This window comes from Pyrgilauda ruficollis, unplaced genomic scaffold (genome assembly GCF_017590135.1).
Source record: "Pyrgilauda ruficollis isolate IOZ18807 unplaced genomic scaffold, ASM1759013v1 scaffold14, whole genome shotgun sequence".
In the NCBI taxonomy this organism is placed as follows: Eukaryota; Metazoa; Chordata; class Aves; order Passeriformes; family Passeridae; genus Pyrgilauda; species Pyrgilauda ruficollis.
This window is the reverse complement of record NW_024512543.1, coordinates 11,668,975-11,688,755: the sequence shown is the minus strand read 5'-3', so window position 1 is coordinate 11,688,755 and position 19,781 is coordinate 11,668,975. Positions and strand designations below refer to the sequence as shown.

Below are 19,781 nucleotides of genomic sequence, written 5' to 3'. Positions count from 1 at the left end.
TTTATTTTTGTCCTGTAAATTCTGGCTTTTCAAAGGAGGATTTATATTAAAGGAAAAAGCTAAAAATTAACAGAGCTAAAAATTAACAAAACTAAAAATTAGTGTCTGTGTGTAGGGAGAAAACACATTAAAAGCTTGGTTCAGAATTTGGGCGCTACACTCCTCATTCTTTTCCAGTACCCATATGGATACTTAACTTCATCAGAGTGGGAACCTACTGCCATCTGTGTTTTGTTATCCAGAATAGAATCTATGATGATATGTGGGTAGTAGATGCATCTTTTTAGTGGTTTATCCAGTGTGTTACAACTGTAAAAGGCACTGGAGGTCCTCTGGTGTTACTGTTCTGGAGGTGAGTCGTGCATGGCTGAAATCACAGTGATTTGTGTGGTAGACCTGGTGTAAATTCAGACCTAGCAAACATCCACAGATCAGTATTGCACAGCCAGCTAATTCTAATTGAAACTTCTCATTTTCTTCTTTTGCTTACCTGCTCTTATCATTTGGTGATCATTTTTCACTAAAAATTAAGTGAATATTTTTTAAGTTGCATTTTTTATGCTTATATGTGTGGAAACCAATAGATTCCTTTGATATTGCTTCTGGAGTTTTATTGCAGCACTGTTGTACAGTTCAGCAGTTATGGCCTATGACCTTTTTGTAACATTTTTTATGGCAATCCTGTTCAGTCCTAAGTGTTCTGCAGTTTCTGCTTTCAGAGCTCAATCATTGGATTCATTTTGAAGTACAAACATGTATTTTTTCATTAAAACAGTAGAAAAAGGGCTGCATTAATTTTAGAGAAAAATGTAAGTAAATCCATGTTAATTTATTATTAAGGTGAGCAGAGCAGCAAGGGCTGCTAAAGATAGATCTCTTCTGTAGTTACTGCTCATCCTACTGCTTTTAAAACTCATGTCAAAATAAGTGGCTTGGATTTTTTCCCTTAGCAAATGCTTTGCAATCAAATACATGTTTATATGTGATTGGAGTAACATGGTTGCTGTTAATGTCTCAGAAGATCTTTAGGAAATTACCATGTTCACCTTGAAGGATCAGGGTAATTAGAGTATGCAGTGTGTTAATCACCAGTGTTAATGTTGCCATGAAAGTCAAAGTTCATGTTTTTATGTTGTCTAGAGGATGGTTTCGCAAACAGCGTTTCCCTGTGACACTGCCTGGCTTGTTAACGTCAGATTGCAAAAGGTGCAGAAAGTAAGACAGTTCTTAAGGTGCTCATTTAGCCCAAATGCTGATGAATGAGATCCTGGTAGTTCCAGATACACAAAAGCTTATGCTAAGTGAATTCTCTTATTCTAGATTATTTTTGTAAACCCTGGGAAATTGTATTTCCTGTGACACAAATCATTGAACAAGACTGGTTTCTATAAAAGTGATGGGTGACAATGTGCTGGGTCTCAGTTTAATTTCTGTAATGAATATATTTTAGCCTAATGGTAAATACATGTCAGTCAGGTAGTGAGCACACCCAGATTTTTCATGTGACCTCTAAGCAGCATCATTACCCATTCCCATATGTAAAGTGGTAATACACCACCCCCTTTTGCTTTTGTGTGTCTGCATCTGTGTAAGCAGCACAAAAGTAAAGAGAAGACTCCTTATTGATGCACTGCTGCTGAGATGTCTGTAGATAAGTCTGTTCATCTGCATGTAGGGATTGAAACTTACTTCCATTGAGCTCAGCAATATGTCATTGCTGCTGTAGAAAGGAAAAAAAAAGACCTGTCTTTACTGAATTTCACTGTGGGGAATACTAGTTTTAAGCATTCATAAAAAATAAGTATGGAGTTAATAACTCATGGTAGCAACTTGGTTTCAGTTTGTTCTCTGCTCTGACAACTCAGGTATTAGGCTGACTTACATCTGTATTAAGTACAGTTCTCTTTTGGCTGTGTTTACCCATAAAGAGGCAAATTATTTAAATGACACATATCTCCAGATAACGTACATTTTGCGTAACCTAATGCAAGTCACTGACTACAGCAACAGTCCTTGACTCTTGTAATAATTTATCAGATAATGCAGCTCTGTTTATTCCAAACAGTAGGGAGAAAAAAATCTGTACCTAAATTTAAAATTACTTGACTTTTAATTGAGGCATTATTCTGCCACTGTAATTTCTAGATATGTACCAAAAAAAAAAAAATTAAGAGAACTAGTCTGTATAACATTAGAAGTTAGGACCCAATAATTTTCATAAACCTGGGATGTTGGAACACAGGTGGTGGATTTAGGAATGCTATAATTTTTTTTGCATGTTCTGCCCTGTCAAAGAGCTAAATGTCAGTAAAAATTTTGTGCTGGCCAAAGACACTTGGAGATAATTTTGCTTTTTTTTTCTAATGCTGTTGATGACACCAAATCATGTATCTTTAGTTGGTATCTAGGAATCAAACAGTGAAAATACTTAATGAGGCCTTATTCTCTCTGCCAAATGTACCACAAGAAACGAACAGCTACAGTGGCAGTTAATTTACGTTTTTAGAACAATCAGTACCTTATTTAATGGTGAGGTTTGATTACTTTGAAGACCTTACTCAAGGTGCACCACTTCTGTGTTCTACTCTGGGGGTGTTGTTTGTTCATCTTTCCTCTTTTCCATACTTCCCACGTTTCTTTCCTTGCGTTAGGTGAGTGGCTTTCAATCTGAGCATCTGGGGTCACGTAAATTGACAGAAATTTGCTGTTAGACAAAAAAAACCCCAACACGTAGCACTGGAAAAGTTGATATGTAATGAGGAAAGTTCATAATGGTTTCCAGGTGTGACTTTTCTGAGAAATGTGGCAACATTAAATATGGTTCAGAATAAGTATTTGTTACCCATTCATAGATGGAGCAACTCTTAAACTTCAGTTACTGCATCGCTTCTGCCTCCTAATATTTCTCCTTCCCTGTGACAGATGTTAGCACTCTGGGTGCTTCCCTCCTTATGCTAAGTGGATTTCAGCTTAAGAGTTCATTCCTAAAGAACTTGAGTCTGACTTTTTCTCTGGGGTTTTTTCCACCCTACCAACTGCAGTAGTTACCACAGCTTCAGTGGACATTTGAGAGAGCTCCTGAAAATCATGAAGGTGGTTGATATTAAATGGGAAGGATAATCTAGCAAATCTCTTCTAGTTTGATTTGTGCTAATGCTGCACAAGTGTGTTCACATTGGCCGAAAAATTACAAGTTATAACAATACGAGAATAAATAATAAACAGTACTGTGTACCTTTAATAAACAGTACTGTGTTCTGCTTTTCATCTCCAAGGTCTCAAGGCTTCAGTGTCAAATACAGAGTTTGTATTTGCTTTTTCTCCAGAGGATTTCCTTTGTAAATTAGGAACTGCTTTGTGGGGTTTTTCTGCCAATTTCTACATTAGCCTGGTACAGACCGTTTGTGTTATTTGCACCACTTAAATAAAGGCCCAGACACGTGCTTGCATCATCAGTATGATTTTTGTTTCACTGTCTGGAATTTAGTAACCAGGTCTCATAGTACATAAGGTAAGGCAGACTCTGATGCACTTCCCTCTGAGCTTTCCAAGCTCTAGAATCAATGGGAAGAGTGACAACAGCTGCTCTCAGAAAATAAATGAGGAAGAAAGTGATCCTTCTCTAGTAAATTTTCAAGGGGAACTAAGCTGAACTTACCAAGTACAATGTAGAAATTTTAGACTTCGGAGTTTTGTAATATCAATGTGTCAGGACTTTACACCTAAAACTCACATGTGCAGATTTAGACAGCCAGAATATATGTGAAATATTAATAATAAATAGCTGGGCATTTGAGGTCAGTGGTCGCTTCTGTCCTTCACGTAGCAGAGGTGCTGTAAGTATTGCAGTGATACAGCCAAAGTTCTACAGACAGAGAACATGCCTGGAGTTTGGGGCTGTGTTGTTCCCTTGCTGGTCTCACACCCTTCCCCACTTCAGGCATCTGGCTGACAGCAGCTGTGAAGTTCTGACTTGCAGTGTGTCAGTACCACCAGCTTCATGGTTCACTCACTAGAGATCCTCAACTTCCATTGGTTTTTCAGCTACATTCGGCCAAATTTCAGACATTTTTGTCTCCAGCAATATCAGACAACTGAAAGCAGCAATTTGAAAAAATTAGGTCACTCAGGTTTCTATATATAGCAGCTCTCAGATCCCAAGGAAGCCAGCACAGTCATCTAGCCTGTTTTTAGCTGTCAGTGTTTGTAAATTAATATTAACAGAGTTGGTGTTAAGTAGAATTTTAAGTACCAACTTTTTTTTTTCCTTCTGCTTGTGCTTTCCAGCTTTTTAAATTCTTTTTGGCTTTTAATTTATTTAAATTAAAAATAGTTATCTGGTTTTTTGCCCCTCTGCTTCTTTATACTAATAATGAGTGGATCTTCAGGCAAGGGAATTGTGGCCGTCACGTTTCTGAGAATCACCTGACTTGCATTGAAATCAGGCTGGGTTGATGTCAGGTGGGGGCAGCTTAAGTGTTCTGTGTGCACCATTTCTCATAACTAAATGTGAGGCTCTCCATATATATTCAAGTGATTGTTTTATCTTTTTCTCTTTTTTTCTTCTTTGTTTTTTTATTAAACCAATTAGTTTTTTATTGGCAGAATGGGAGAGGTCGGCAGGGGATTGAAGAAAGAATCAATGACTGATAAAAGTAGGAAAGGCTGAGTATAACTGGATGGTAGATGTTAGAAGAGTTTATGAAGTTAACTATTTCTGTTTTATGTATTTACTCATAACATTGTCTTCTTACATACAGCAGAAAAGGTAGGACAAGAAATAGTTTTCCCAAAAGATTTATAAATCAAGTTTAGTTTGTTTGATTTTGGTCACTCACACACAGAGAGAAAATACTGGTCTGTTTCTCCTCCAGATATGACACCTGAGTGTTCCCAGATGGAGAACAGAGAGCTAAAAGCTGTAGTTTCACTTTGCAGAGAAACAGTGGAACAGGTTACCCTTGAGAGTTAGAACCATCCTCTCATCCCACTGGCCTGATAAAGGAGTAAAACCTAGAATTATCCTTTGTAACATAGGATCATTGTGTGAAGTAGAAAGGGGTCACTGATCTGCTTTATTCATGTTCTTGTTATTTTATGCTTCTTGACTGAAAAGTATAATGCTTCCCATATGCATGGAGAAATACAGTTTGCACTCAAGAGAAGCTAGAATGGAGAATGTACTTGAGAATCTAATGCATTTAATTTTTATTTTATTCAGCTGTGGGCTTCTTAATTCATTTGTTCATGTATACTATTTTCACTCAGGAGTGATAGAAATAAAGGAAGGAAGGGTTTGAGAGCAGTAGCTGTATACATGTCTGTGTCTTAGCTCCATAGCTGCACCTTGGGGTTCAGGGCAGTTCTCAGCTTCTCACACATGTGGAGAATGGTGTCATTAGCTGCATTCCCTAAGCACCTCTAATATGCAGGTGGCCACTCTTTGAAGTGTCTAAATGCTTATGTGGCACTAAAGGATGCTCAAAGGCTACTGTTGCAAGTGTGTGCTTTTTTATTTCTGCTTATTACTGACTCTGCATTTGGATTCTTTCCAATGTTCTCCCTGGATCTTTGCATTTGGTGGAACGTGAGCTTGTAACCTGAGCACAAAACTATAGATGTTAAATTTTCAGCTATATCAACTTCTGATTTTTTTTTGCACAGATTAATGCTCTTAGCTTTTGTCTTTCTGTTTCATGAGCTAGTCAACAACATGCTGTCTGTTGCTGGCAGAGAAGGTCAGTCTGGCATTCCCACATCAGTCTGCCTTGGCCCTTTTTCTCTTGCACATAAGCATGGCAACCACTGTGGTGTCTCAAGTGAAAATTCATGTGGCAGGCAAACACCTCATATGGTGCATTGTCACTAAAACATGTCTTGGGAGTGTTCATTGGAGTGGGTACCAGCACACAGTAATTTCTCATCTCCTGTGCAACCTTCCCTTGAAAAGTAGCTGATTTCTTTTGCATTGGTAGTCCACAGCATATACCTAATAGCATAGTTTCCCATAACTCTTTTACATTATCTCCCTTGTCAGTGAGCAGATCAGTTTTTTAATCACTGAATGAAGTCTTTCATACTTCATAGAATTATTCTTCTAATCCATAGATTAAAAACATAGAAAACCCACAGAAAACTAGAAGATGGTAGCTTCCACAATACGGCTTCTGCACTTGTATCCAGGAGGAACTTTCTCTCATGGTATATCAATAAATTTCTCTCTTTCAGGCCATTGTCATGAGAAAAATCCAGATGGCAGTCATGGCAAGGAGAAATACTTTGATGACCACTATGAGTCAGCTACAGCAGTGACAGAAGGACACTCTGAGGGAGGTACAGAAGATCCAGAAGTTCTTCCTCAGAGTTCAGCAAGGGACCCCTCCTTCTTGAGACTGGAAAGTAAGTCAGCCTTACAAAATCAGTTCTGGCAAATAAAATTGTTTCTAGATTTTTCAGAAGAGCTGTCTATTTTCCACTAAGAAGCTGTGTTTCCCCTCTCTGTCCATAAAAAACCAAGTAATCCATGAACTAGTTTCACTCTCTTCACCAGTCTTCTCCAAGCACAACAGGGATGCTTATTTGTAGTGAGGAGGTCTGCATTGACTAGTTCTCTCTTTGTGCAGTTCGCAGTGAGTAGTCAGTGATACTTGGGTTGTGCAAGTGGAAAAGTCGGGTCACAGAAAAAAGATTGTTTTTGTACAATTTGTGAAAGCACAAGGAAAATAATTTTTGAAGTTTTTTTATGGTATTCCCTCTTAGACACAGTCACTGCAGAAAGCAATGGTTCAGAAGGAGTGGAGGGTTTAGAAGATGATCAGATGTCTGAAGAGATGCTGGCTTTGGTGGATGAGTTTGAAAATTCTTGGCCTCAGGAAGCTTTTGAGGGGGCACTGGAGGTAAAAGGTCGTCGGATGGACTTGCAGGGAATCCGGGTCCTGAAGAAGGGATCTCAGGATGGACTTGCTAGCTCCTGTTTTGGAGACTGTGGTGATGATGATGAAGCTGAATGGGTAAGTTTGAGTTAGTTTACTTAAGTCTTGTACTAAATGTTGTGGACGAGGGAAAGATGAGAACAGTTCGACAGGTTTAGCGCTGAGAGATACAGATCTGTGAACTTCCCCTATGAGCCTAGAAGATGTAGTCATTGATGGCTGGTGTGAAATGAACAAGTAGTTTCAATCCATCACCAACTTCTTCCTCACGGATAAAAATAAAAAAATATTTTAACCAAAAGTTCTAGTTAGCATGAGAACACGGGAATCCCTCTTGTCATCATGTTACCAGTAGAATATATTATGAAAAATGCCTTTCAGTTCTCCAGCAGTTAAATTGATTTTCTCCTGTGTTGGAGGTCAGAAGCTGCATACTTAGTTTGCATGATGTGATGCAGTGAAAGCAGGCTTCGAGAATGACTCCGTCTTTTCCTCCCCATCTAAACTCAAAGATCTCATCTGTAACATCTTTGGGTTAAAACAAGTAGTGCATTGGGCTAAAACAAGTAGTGCAAAGCAGTCATGGTGTTTCTCACTGTTAACCTTGCTCATACTGTTCTTTTGGTAGATCACTTTTCAGGTCAAACGTTTAAAGAAACCAAAAGTTGAAAGCTTGGATCTTCAGGAACCAGTTGGGAGAAATGTGGAAGAAGGGACTAATGCAGAAAATGAAAACTTCTACCAAACTGCTCTAGAGATCAGTGGACCAAAGATACCTTCTCCTGGACCAATAGGTAACCTGAAATTTCTAGAGAAAGCAAATCATTTGCAGCTGTTGTATTACTGTGGTTTATTTCCTTTGCAACCTTTATATTACACTGGTTTATTACTGAAAATAAGCATCACAAAAACTATGTAGTGAATGTCCCTTCTAGATGAGTGCATGGAAAAAGAAGAAATCTCTTCCATCAACACCTTCTTGATGAAGTGCAGCCTAACTTTGTGTTGAAAGAAAACTTCGTAGTTAATTTCCAGAAGTTCTGGGGATGAGGTGGTGAGAGTGGAGAATGAAAGAGGTAGATATTGTGAGTAAAAGTTGTAAAACAGAGAGGGGACTTTGGTGATCTCTTTTGATAAACTGAATGGGCGGAGGAGTTAGTTTATCAGGATGCAGAACAAGAGTTTGTACTGCCTTCTGGTTAGCAGAAGGCATACAACTCAGAGCTGAAAGTCTAATAAAAATGAAGTAAATAAATGAAAATCAAGTGTTCTGCTATAATTATTCAGTAACATTATAAGAGAAAACTTAGAGACTGTCTTCCAAAACACTGTAGTTACAGAAGAGTTCTGCACCAACACAGATGAGATTTTGAGAGGCAGATGGAGTTTTTGCTAGTTGAATAAGAGGAATTGGAGAGTAATCTGTTAATATGGTGCCAAAGAATAAAACCAAAGTAATTGACCCCTATGCTTCTTATCTTACCTTTCAGGGGAGCTAAAATCTTAAGGTTATAGGGCTGATGTGTAAGCAAATTCTAGAGTGCATCTTAGTCCTTGATGATTTGATGACCTGGAAAGTGATTTCACATTTTGAAGGCTTTTACATTAAATCTTTAACAACCTCCTTTTTTAGCAACTGACAAATGTAGGTTATTGAATTAAATTTTAAAATGGGGGGGCCAGGAATACATGAAAACAGACTGTCATTTGTGAGCACACACCTGTCCTTTCCTCAGTGTTTATCCTCCTTCCCTCCAAGTTACTTTTGTGGCTTTATTACATAGCATCCCTCAATTGTAAAGTAATCTTCCCAACAGTCCTGTGAGGCAGAGTCTGCTGGCATCCTCTTTGCAAGAGCTAAATCATTAAAATTTAAGTAACATATTGAACATCACCTAGGGAGTTCTTAGTAGAACGGAGGAATGATGGTATCTATCTTGTGTTTCACTCCTTCCCAGACTACTGAACTGTCTCTAGCATTTCCATACCTCTTTATGTCTTTTGCTGTTAATGCCAGTAAGAACTTGCAACCAGATAGTTCACAGTGGTGGTGATGAGAACTGATCATTTCCCTTTGAAATTGCCCTTTGTATCTCAAAATTAATTTCCCTTTTATCACAATATGTTACAAAATACATGGTATTGCAGGCTTCTTCTTGTTTGCAAAATATGATGAAGTGGTTTACTGTAACTTGGATGAGAAATAGGCATTGCATCCAAACGGGCAAAATTTCATGTAACTAGAAATAAATACTGAAATACTGTCCACATAGCTGGTTTGATAGACTGGCATGTTTTTAAACTTGGCTTCCCACTGTGCAAATCTACTGCTATAGTGAATTTTTCTTATGTTCCAAATAGTTTGGACATTTCTGATACGAGAGAACAATGTTTTCTAACATTTAACACAGGCCAGTTTCCTAGGACTTGATAGAGTATACACCAAATCTGAGGGAAAGATTTCAGTAGGCTTTAGTTCAAATGTAAGGATCAGGTTCATGTTTCTCTCAGTGATCTGTTAGTTAACATAAAGCAAGTTATTTAACCTTTCCCTGCCTTGCTTTGCTCCTCTGCAAAGTGGGAGAGCTAAAGTGTAATTGTTAAATAGTTTCAGGAAGGTTTCTATCTTGAGCGTAAGAACACAGTAAAAGCCACTGACTGTCTTGGACAATACTCATTGAATGGTATTGGCAGTATTTTTCGCTTGGAATTGTCAACAGATAGACCAGTCAACTTTTATTAGTTTTTAACTGTAGCTGTAAAACATTAATGATGACTCACAAATTTGGCTTAAGGACGTTTAAGTAGAGACATTACCTGTAAACGAGATTGGCAATTGTTCTTAATCTATAGTTCTGGAAAAAGTGTAATGAAACAGATTTGAAACTTCATCTCCTAATCTGTCTTCTGCACAATCTGGTTCTGTCTGTGCCTGCTACCAGCCCCATTCAATCCATCTAGATTTAGGAATGTTCTTAAAGAAATGTCTCTGCAAGACAGGGACTTTTATAGTGTAGGGGATGTATCCACTGGTATAGCGTATTTTAAGAGTCATTGTACTGAAGTAGAATGTCTTTCTCCTTCTAGAAAGTTTCTTCTATTTTTGTTTTATTTTCTCAAGGAAAAAGGCGTGACTACCGTAGCCTTGGCTGGCCAAGCCCTGATGAATGCCTGAAACTCCGCAGGGTAGAGCTCACAACTGTAGCCAGCACGTGGCTTGCTGTTTCTGCTAAAAACATTGAGTGAGTATCTTGGATATGAGCCCTAAGTAAGGCTTACACAAAGCAGGACAGTTATATGGTCTTCAGTGTGTGTAAACTGAAGATTTTATGTTAGTAAGAAAGAACTTCCAGGATTTCTAAGTTTGAAAGCATCATGTGGAATTTCATCAGTTAGGCTTGAAAAGTGGAAGTGCAGATGGAAGATCCAGTTTCTCTTGCTTCTTGAGCTACTCAGATGAGATTCTGCCAGGTTTTGGGCAGTTTACTTTCACTAGAGAGCTTTCTAATGACTGTTCTGTTCTCTTAACTAATTTGACTTGTTTTATGACATTTGTAGCATTACAGAACACATTGATTTTGCCACACAGCTGCAGGAACCAGCCATGGAGCCCCTTTGTAACCCAAACCTCCCAGCCAGTATGCATACTTTGGACCACCTGCAAGGTGTCTCTAGTCGGGCCAGCTTGCATTACACTGGAGAAAGTCAGCTGAAAGAGGTATGCCAGAGCTGAAGGCTGTCACACAAAAGTGGCCATACTGTGGCAGATTCAAGGTGCATTTGGCTCAGTGCCTTGTCTCCAGACGTGACTTTCAGTGAGTGAATGCCTGGATAAAACTGTAAGAACAGTGCAGCATGAAATTTTACCAGAATGCTTTCCCAGCCATCAACAGTCTGCCCTGAGGGAAATCCTGAAACACCATTAGTGTCTCTGTATTTATAGCTCTTTGTGGATGAATTAGTGAAGGTAAAGTCCAACTCAGCATACTCAGAATTTTTAGTGTTCTAAGTATTCAGTGCCATGGAGTTATAGCACTGTGTTATACAGATAGTATCAACTCAAGATAGACAGTTATGTTTAGGTTGAAGCAGGTTACAGCATTTGTAAAACGCCAGGCAAAAAAACAACCAACAAGCAAGGGGACAGCTCTTACCGGGTTCCAGCACCTAAGCACTTTTACTTCTTCTTCCACAGGTCCTGCAGAATCTTGGCAAAGACCACTACTCACCACAGTCACTAGAACAAGTTGGTACTCGAATAGCCAAAGCTTTGGAAAAGGTATGTGTAAAGGAGAAGATGAGAAGTCTGGGCTTACTGCTCATGACTGGCATAGTGGTCAATCCGGTCTCCAATCATTTGTCTGAAATCCTCTTCAAGGAACGTATTAGTACTTGGACTAGGGATTTGTGTCTATTTAGCATCTGTAATGCCCTCACAGGTGTTTTGTGGAGGTATATCCTATGCTTATACCATCAAGTGTCTTCTGTATCTCTCTGCTGAAAGCTAAGCTTGTCAAATGTCCCGGTGTTTCCTGCCCTGTAGTGAGCAGCGTTGCTGATTATTGATTTATGAAATTATTTCAACAGTTCTCAGCCCTCTTCTTTCTCTTTATGCTACACTGACTTGCAGCTTATGGAAAGTGGAGTTAAGCTATGTCTCCCCTCTCCAGTAACACTCCTGGCATGCTGCTGTCAGACACCTCAGAGGGACTTCCTGTTTCAGCCTGCTGCTTCTACCTGGTGCAGTGTTGGCCTGAAGTGTCAGATGGGCTCAGGCAGAGGTGTGGTACCATGTGCAAGCCTGCACTTCCTGTTCTCTCCAGAGAAATCCAAGCTTCCTAGCTAAAGGACCTCAGCTGTGAGCCCTAGGATGAGAGGATTAGGGACATAATTTTCACGGGATCCACGAAGCAGACAGGAATGTCAGGGATTGCTACTCTGTATTTACAAGTAGTAGGGACAGTATCCCAAACTACTGTGGAAAAGAGGGCTCAATGAAAACAGTTTGGTGCCCCTAGCCTGTTGGACCAAAAGCTGTCTGAGGTACTTGCTGTGCTTTGAAATTATTACCAATATAGCTTTGTCCATCCCCTGGAAGTAAAGACATTACTCTTATCCTCATGTTACAAGACTTAGTTTCTTTTCACTTTAGATGTATACTAGCTTTTTCGCTTCCGTGCTAGTTTCCCCTGCAGACACCAAGATTTATCCAAATTAGTGGAATATTTAGTGCAGAGATTAGAAACAGAATTCTCAGTATTTTCCTTTGTAACACAGGGCATGGGAGTCAGCCAGATAGAGGCTGGACTTTGGCAGGCTTCCGGACTGAGCTGCATCCCAGGGCATCCTTTCTCTTTCCAGTGACTGCAGGGAGCCTACAGGTCCAATCAGCTAATTTAGCTAAGTTTTTTCCTTCATGTTGGGTAATGTGTGTGCACATATAGATGCTCAGCATCCGAGAGCTGGTTAGAAGCTGTTGTGGCTGTTGAAACTGTTGTTGCTGTTGAAAGCTACTTAACTGCTGTTCTGTTCCTAAGGAAATGATGTTGCACTTGGAATTTGTTTCATTTGGCAGTCTCATTTACCTTGCTATTGCATATACCTTGTCAGAAACTTTTTGCTGCTTTGAAATAGTTTAATGCTCTTTTAAAGTGTAACATCCCCTACCTCAGTATATCAAATAAATTGGAAGAGTGAAATGTAGGAAGAGTATTCACTGCCGGTGTTTACGTGATAATTTTTTGTGTTCTTCTTTTGCCAGAATCAGACTTCATGGGTCCTCTCTAGCATGGCAGCTCTTTACTGGAGGGTGAAAGGCCAAGGAAAGAAGGCAATTGACTGTTTACGGCAAGCATTGCACTATGCACCCCATCACATGAAGGTGTGTACACGTGTGTGCCCACTACTCAGGTGACAGAAGGTTTTGCTTATCACAGCAGAGCTTTCACAGACTGTTGTGAAGGCCAACACTGTATATCAGGTGTCTGTAATGTATTAGATATTAGCTAGCTGAGGTGAAACCGAGATTTTCGCCGCTTGTTTAGTATGAACTGTCTCTTAAAAAAAAGATAACTGCAGAAAAGATTCAGTGGAATTTCCTGCAGTTCAGTGCGTGTGACATCTCCTCTGGGCATCCCAAACTTGAACTTCCTCCTTTTAGTTAGGACTTTGAGTATTCATTAGCCTTTGTCTGGACGAGTCTTCTAATTTAAGATGTGAGTGTATGTTTTCTGGTTACGCTTTCAGAGAAGGCAGTATGTTGTGCTTTTAGAGAGGTTGGGAGGTGATTATCTAAAGGAATTACTTAAGTGCTTGAATCTTAAGCATTTGAGCTCTGAATCTCAGTTGTACACTAGTCCTTGACTTTGTGCAGCAGTTCTTTGCTCAAAAAAAAAATAATGCAGTACGTTGGACACAGTCTTCTCTTTAGTGTTTCAGTTGGCTGAAGTGCTCTATACGCTTCACCTTGCCAGGTGCTATGCTGAACATTGTAATGTCTGCTCTTGAACACCAGGCTCCCCCTTGCAAACTGATAAATGCAATATAGGCTCCTTACTCAACATAGCAGATTTTTCTTTTTGACCTGGGCAACAAATTGTACAGCCTGGAAAAATGTAAATTCCACTGGAATCTTGGTCTTCAACCTTTCTCTGAAAATTGCGAGACGAAGTAATTAATGCTTTCAGGATATTATTAGGAGGATTTAGCCATTAACAGCAGAAATGCCTCAACTAAGAAATGTACATGCCCACTGCACATTCTTTGTATGTTTCTTATAATTCTATTTATTTGCATTATCCATTTAAAACAAGGTTGGAACCAAGACCTAACACAGCCAGCTTTTGCTTATTTTCTTGTCTTTCCATGTAATTGGTTCCTCAGGAAAGGAGTCCTTAGCTGTGTGATTTGTAAGGGTCAGACTATGGATTGGAAACTACAGTTGGTCAAGATTTTGGTGAAGTAGTGCTTTTTTTCTAGAAGTATGATATAATGTTGTTTGGAGATGGTGTGACTCTCCAAATTTGTGCCTTTTGTCCTCCATATTGAAGCTGCCTCCAGAGAAAATCCTGGATCTTGTTTGTAAAGACAGAGCTGCAACTTTTACTCAGAGTTAGCACTGAATTAAAAGCTATTTTGTGTATTTTGGTTTATCCTCCTCTTTGCTTTTATGCACTTTGGCTACTTTCTCTTGACTTTTCTTACGCAAACAAAAGGTAACTAATTTTCCAGTGAACTTCTCTTGTGATTCTGACTTCCATAATATCTGCTTTGCAAACGTGAATAACTTGGCCAGCACAGGTATTCCTTGAGATGTGAAGGTCAAGGACTTGGGAATCACATACATCCAGAACGTTTATTGTGCTGTTGAAGGCACCTAAGCCTTGGTACTAAGCAGTATTTTGTGCTTCGAAGGTTTCAGGCCCAGCTCCCAGAGAGTCTGTCCTGGCTGCCAGGGCTCTACAATTTTTTCAGTCAGACAAGGTCACAGTCTGGAAATCCAGGGAATAAAGAACATACCATCAGTGTCTAGCTGAGAAAATTTTATTTATAGCTATTACTCAGCATCAGAATAACAATTCTGTGGCAGAGGCAGGACAAAAAAATGATGTATCTGTTGCACTAATGGTTAGCCCATGTTTTCTTCCCTGCTGTCCCCTTTGTTCATATTCCCTTTCCTTTTATGCAAGAGCTGAAGGAGGGTATTCAAAAAAACCAGCTTGTCTTGCTTCTAAAGAGTGTACCTCATCATTGGGGAGAAAAATAGTCTAAGAGCTTCTAAAAACGAAATGTACATTCACTTAAGTGAGTTAATTTTTGAGGGTTTTTTTCTATCCAAGAGTAAAGTTTGTCACTGTTGTGAGTGGATGTAGATGTGAGGTTTTTTTGTTTGTAACTCAGGCTCAAATGCAGTTTTGTATTAAAATAGGTCTGGATCATTATTCTCAACATCAAAAGAGAGGGAAGTGGGTAGGAACCAGATGAGTGCCATTTGGTGGTGGATTCTTCTGTTTGTCTGGCTGATCCTGAGACAATTGCAATGGAAAGAAACTGTTTGTTGCTTGCTCTTCTCCTCCAGGATGTACCACTAATAAGCCTAGCAAACATCTTCCACAATGCCAGACTCTGGAATGATGCCATCATTGTGGCTACCATGGCAGTGGAAATAGCGCCGCACTTCGTGGTTAATCATTTCACGCTGGCAAATGTCTACGTAGCAATGGTGAGTGTGCTGTTGCCCAGCTGTGGCTGTCTTTGGGACACTATTTACATGTATGCAAAATCTTATTCTCACAAATAATTTTGAAGGAGCAACGTTCATGAAATTGGGTATGATCATCAAGAATTAGTATCTTTAGAAAGACAAAACTTCTATTATTTATTTTACTCCTGTTTTTTGTTTAGTACTTTTAAGGCCAGCATTTTTATAAGCTGGCTTAAGAATGCCATGTGCAAAGCTTTGTAAAGACAGGAGCAAACAATTGGTAATTTGTGTTGTCCACCTATCTAAATACAAGATATTTTTATAATACTGGAAAATTATGATGAATTTGGTGTCTGTTTTGAAGAGCAAAGCTTGGAATAATAAGTAAAACCCAACTCACAGTTGTGAACATACACAAGGGAAGTTCATTTTCAATATCTGGATTGTCAATGCCCAATATAATTTGCAGATTGAACTCAAATTTCTTTATACTGTCTATATATACTATTAAAATACACCTTTTTAAAAAGCAAGATTTACAACTCACCTTCATTTAGTTAGTCTTTATGATATGGCCAGAAATTCATATTATTTCTACTTCATAACTAAAGTTACTGAGAAAAGGAACTTAAGAGAAAAAGATAAGTGATGAAACTGACGAAAAGCCCCAGAATGTTTTGGGTGTTTTCTCCTCTCATTTTTCCTCTAATACTCTATCAGATATTGGCATGCTTTCCTGGTTAATAAAAAAGCAGGGTGGCATAGGTAATGAGATTTCACCTATACAAAAACAGATGCTATTTCCACATGAATGCTTCTAACTACCAGCCTGGAGTCCAGCTTATCAATTGAAATTGTCTAGCTATTGTATGCTATTTAAGTTTTGGGGAGGTTTTGTTCAGGTTTACTCTTTTTATTGAGTAATCTTTTAAAAATAATTTCAGGTTGTTTCTAAAAATGTTAGCTTTTCAGAAAATGTGATGGTTTTGCATTGTCCATTATTTTAAAGCTTTGATCTACTCAAATTCTGACTGAAATCTGTTTTTAGAAGTTACTTTCACAGCAAGAATACAGAGGTGTACTATCAAAAAGAAAATGCGAGAACATTGGTCAATAATTCTCAGCAATAACTCAACTCCTTTCCATGGATTATGCAGAATTGAGTCATTAGCCCAAGAAAATATCAGTTATTTGTGGGAGAAGGAAAAAAAATCCTAAATCACAAGGATTGGTTTTGTTACTTCAGTGCATATCATGCTGCACAACTGGTTGGGATGGGAAAGGCATAGAAGATGTGTTCACTGTTTTTAGAATCTGACTCTTGGCACTCTGGTTTCTTTCTCCACAGGAGGAGTTTGAAAAGGCCATGAAATGGTATGAGTCAACACTAAAGCTTCAGCCGGAGTTTGCCCCAGCAAAGAACCGAATCCGCACCATTCAGTGTCATTTACTTCTGAAAAAAGAGCGACGGTCTCCTTAGAGATCAGCATCTTTCTCTTTTTTAAAAATGTCATTATTCTCTATTCTGCTCTTAAGTGTGCTAAGATAAATTGATGAATTGAAATTTTTAACAAGACTGTTAAAAAGAGATGGGATTTGGATCAAGGGTTCTTTTATTATTTTTATGTCAAATAGAGGAGCATCTTTGGAAAATATATTTCACAGACCATAATTTTAAAACATCCGTGTAAATATTAAACCAAGAAACTTCCATGAGTCCATGACCACCTGTAACAGGACCTAGGCACTGTTAGTTTTTCCATAATGCTCAGATTGGCATCAGCATCCAAAATAACTTGCTTCATGTCTTATAATCTAAGCCAATGGAAATGCAAAGCACACAACTGTACCAAATAGTAAGAAGAGATAATCAGCAATTCATCCATGTGAAACTCATGCTTTGTCCAGTCTTGTTCACTCCATACCACATTACCTGCTTTTTTGGAAGGAGAGGAACAGACTTTTAAATATTTATTAAAAAACATGAGAAACATGAAGCATTTTTGGAATTCTTCGTTTCTGTTGGGGAACGAGGAGGAGGTAACAGCAGGACCCTAAAGTCAAAGTAGTTTTTAATCATACTTGCAGGAAAAAAAAATTGGTAAAAATCCCAATAAGATGTTTTATATTTGTCTGTATATTCATAGCCCTCTGCCTCCCCGAGTGGTTGATTTACTAATTCTTGTTCACTGTATTTCTAGCCGTTTTGGAATAAGGTGCAAGTTTATGCTCACCCTGAGCCATACTTTCAGCTGCCAAGGAGGAGGAGGGACATGGTGTCAAGGTATCAACAGCAAAAAAGTCAGGTGGAAGATTTCCAAATCAGTTCTGTCTTTGGTTGGTGGAGGACATGATTCTCCAGAATCAAAAAGGGCACATACTTGAAATAAAATAAATTGTTTATGAACAACTCGCAGCTTCTCCTGTACTGTGTATGTCGTGCGCCACTTGCAAGAGTCCGGGTTAGTCTGGAGGAGCTACAGCCTTTCCTTGGGAGCAGACTGAGCTGGGAGCCAGGAAAGCCTTTGACAATCCTGATCAACCAATGATTTCATATGTACCCTTGGAAAATTCCTTGTGCCACTGTGTCTGACTCTGTGGCAGAAGGAAATAAGGCAAAGTTAACTAACTCAGCTGTCATGTCAGCCACTCTGCAGCTTCTAGTGTTAAACATGCTTCTTCGTGATTCTTTTTAAAGAACTAACAATGCTTATGAACTTACTGGGTGTTTTTTCTCCCCCAGTATTTTTCCTGTCTCGTTGATGCAAATTAAGAGTAAGTATGGCAGTGGTAGAAACTGTGACATTATTAAAATTGTGTGAACCTGTCAAATTTTTGTCAACAGAGTCAACAGCATGTCAGATTTTATGCTCTTCCCAAGGCTACTGGAAGGCTGAATGTTGTTGGCTGGAGACAGGCATAGCTGTATTTCTGTATAAACTCCAAGAGAAAGATCACTTCATGAAAGGTCTGAAACCACCACTAGGATCATGGACTGGGATAATGAATTACAGAGATTTCTGACCTAGAGCTGTGGGAGGGGAAAATAGCAAGGCAGGTGCAAGTAAATTGAAAGAATTTCCATTTGATGTAGGAAAAAAGAGCAAAGGCTTTTCCTTCAATTAATGTGCAGAGCAGCTGCTTTTATTCAGTTTTGTTAACTGGTCTGCTTCACTTTTATAGTGGTTGATAAGTAGGTGGGAGTCACTTAAATACATTTGGTAAATCTTCCATTTCATATGCTAGTTTTAAAAGGTAGTATGCAAAAACTTAGCTTGGTACAGAGCATGTACCTTACAACTTGGCTTCCTAATGTATCACATGGGTAAATCAAGTGGTTGCCATGTGCTGAGCTCTTTTCTACTGCATCTGTCCCACTGCTGCTGGGAGATGCTGAGATTCAAGTGAAGAGTAAGGCTGGTCCTTAAGAACCTAAAGCACCAATATGTGGAGCACTGGTGGTCATCCATGGCTTTGACAAAAGATGGAATGAAAATAGATCTTTTCTGGATAAGCAAGGATTATGCTCATAGAGGATATTACTGGGCACTTGAAATTGGTAATTAATACTCAAGCCAGCTTACATCTTACTTACTGCAGTGTTTATTAATTTATTTAAGAAATCCAGCAAGGTGCACTGTACACAGACATCAAGCAAAATGTAGGAAGACTAGTTATTTCTGTGGCCATACTGTAAACTGGCAAGGACGTCGTAGGACATTGTTGTTCTTGCTATCTTTGCATTTTCAGAGAATTTGCCCGTTACAAATGGTTCTTGAAAACTGCAGTAGTCTGATGATGGGGTTTATCTTCTGAATCTTGGGTGAGTACTTAAATGTGTACTGTCTTAGTCCCATAAAATTTATATGTACAGATGTTCATTTGCTGCTTGGCAACTGTGTGCTCTCTCTGACATACAGCCAATTTTAAAATAGCCTATGCTTCCCTCTTAACTATATTTCCTGAAATTTTAGGTAATTCCTGGATGTGTACTGCAAAAGCAGTACATCCATCTGAAGCAGGGAAGCAAAAAGATCTACTTGGGAGCATAAACTTGGTGTAATGCTAGCAACAGTGTGTCTTAAAAGATTTGACCCACAGGTGATCTGCTGGGGAATGCTGGCTTCTGCCCTTGGAGAAGGCTAATGGAACACTCATGTCCATGCCTTTAACCCTTCTGTATAAATGCCAAGAAGTGGTGGGTTTCAGTGGTTTGACTGTGTTCAAATGCTAGTCAATTAAAATTATTTATGCTGATCCTATGAACAGAAAAGTTGGGCAGCATGCTGAAATGGAGGACACTGAATTTTTAAGAGCAAAGGTGTGATTCTCTGCAGGGTAAGTTACCTATTCAGAGAGTACATGCATCTTCTTCCATTTAAATTATTTCAAAATAAGCTAAGGTGGTTGCCTAGGCTCTGTCTTTCACAAATGGGAAAGATGATTATCTTGAGAGGGTGATCTACCCTCCCTGTTGTAGAGCGTGACAAATTTTCTGTTCCTTTCCATTGACTGTTGGGATACCTTTGACAAACTGAACTTCAGTATGGTTTCTAATAATGAGGCTTGGTAACTCATTTCACATTGACTGCTCTGCTTAACATATCACCAAAGAAGTCTGATGTAGGGATGATATAACCATAGGT

The 19,781-nt window shown here is 39.0% G+C and overlaps 1 protein-coding gene across 2 annotated transcripts in view; it reads left to right on the top strand.

Annotated features, from left to right (window-relative positions):
• Positions 1-17,545, top strand: part of TTC17 (tetratricopeptide repeat domain 17) — a 55,665-nt gene extending 38,120 nt beyond the window's left edge. The window contains exons 17-25 of one of the 2 annotated variants that reach the window (XM_041459936.1): positions 6,229-6,399; positions 6,760-7,010; positions 7,561-7,726; positions 10,054-10,174; positions 10,491-10,650; positions 11,128-11,211; positions 12,694-12,813; positions 15,010-15,153; positions 16,484-17,545. In XM_041459936.1, the coding sequence (XP_041315870.1) occupies positions 6,229-6,399; positions 6,760-7,010; positions 7,561-7,726; positions 10,054-10,174; positions 10,491-10,650; positions 11,128-11,211; positions 12,694-12,813; positions 15,010-15,153; positions 16,484-16,615 (1,349 nt within the window). In that variant the 3' untranslated portion in view covers positions 16,616-17,545. Of the gene's footprint in view, positions 1-6,228; positions 6,400-6,759; positions 7,011-7,560; positions 7,727-10,053; positions 10,175-10,490; positions 10,651-11,127; positions 11,212-12,209; positions 12,314-12,693; positions 12,814-15,009; positions 15,154-16,483 lie in introns of those variants that run through there. The other variant, XM_041459937.1, reaches the window with a different exon arrangement.
• Positions 17,546-19,781: the final 2,236 nt, after the last annotated feature.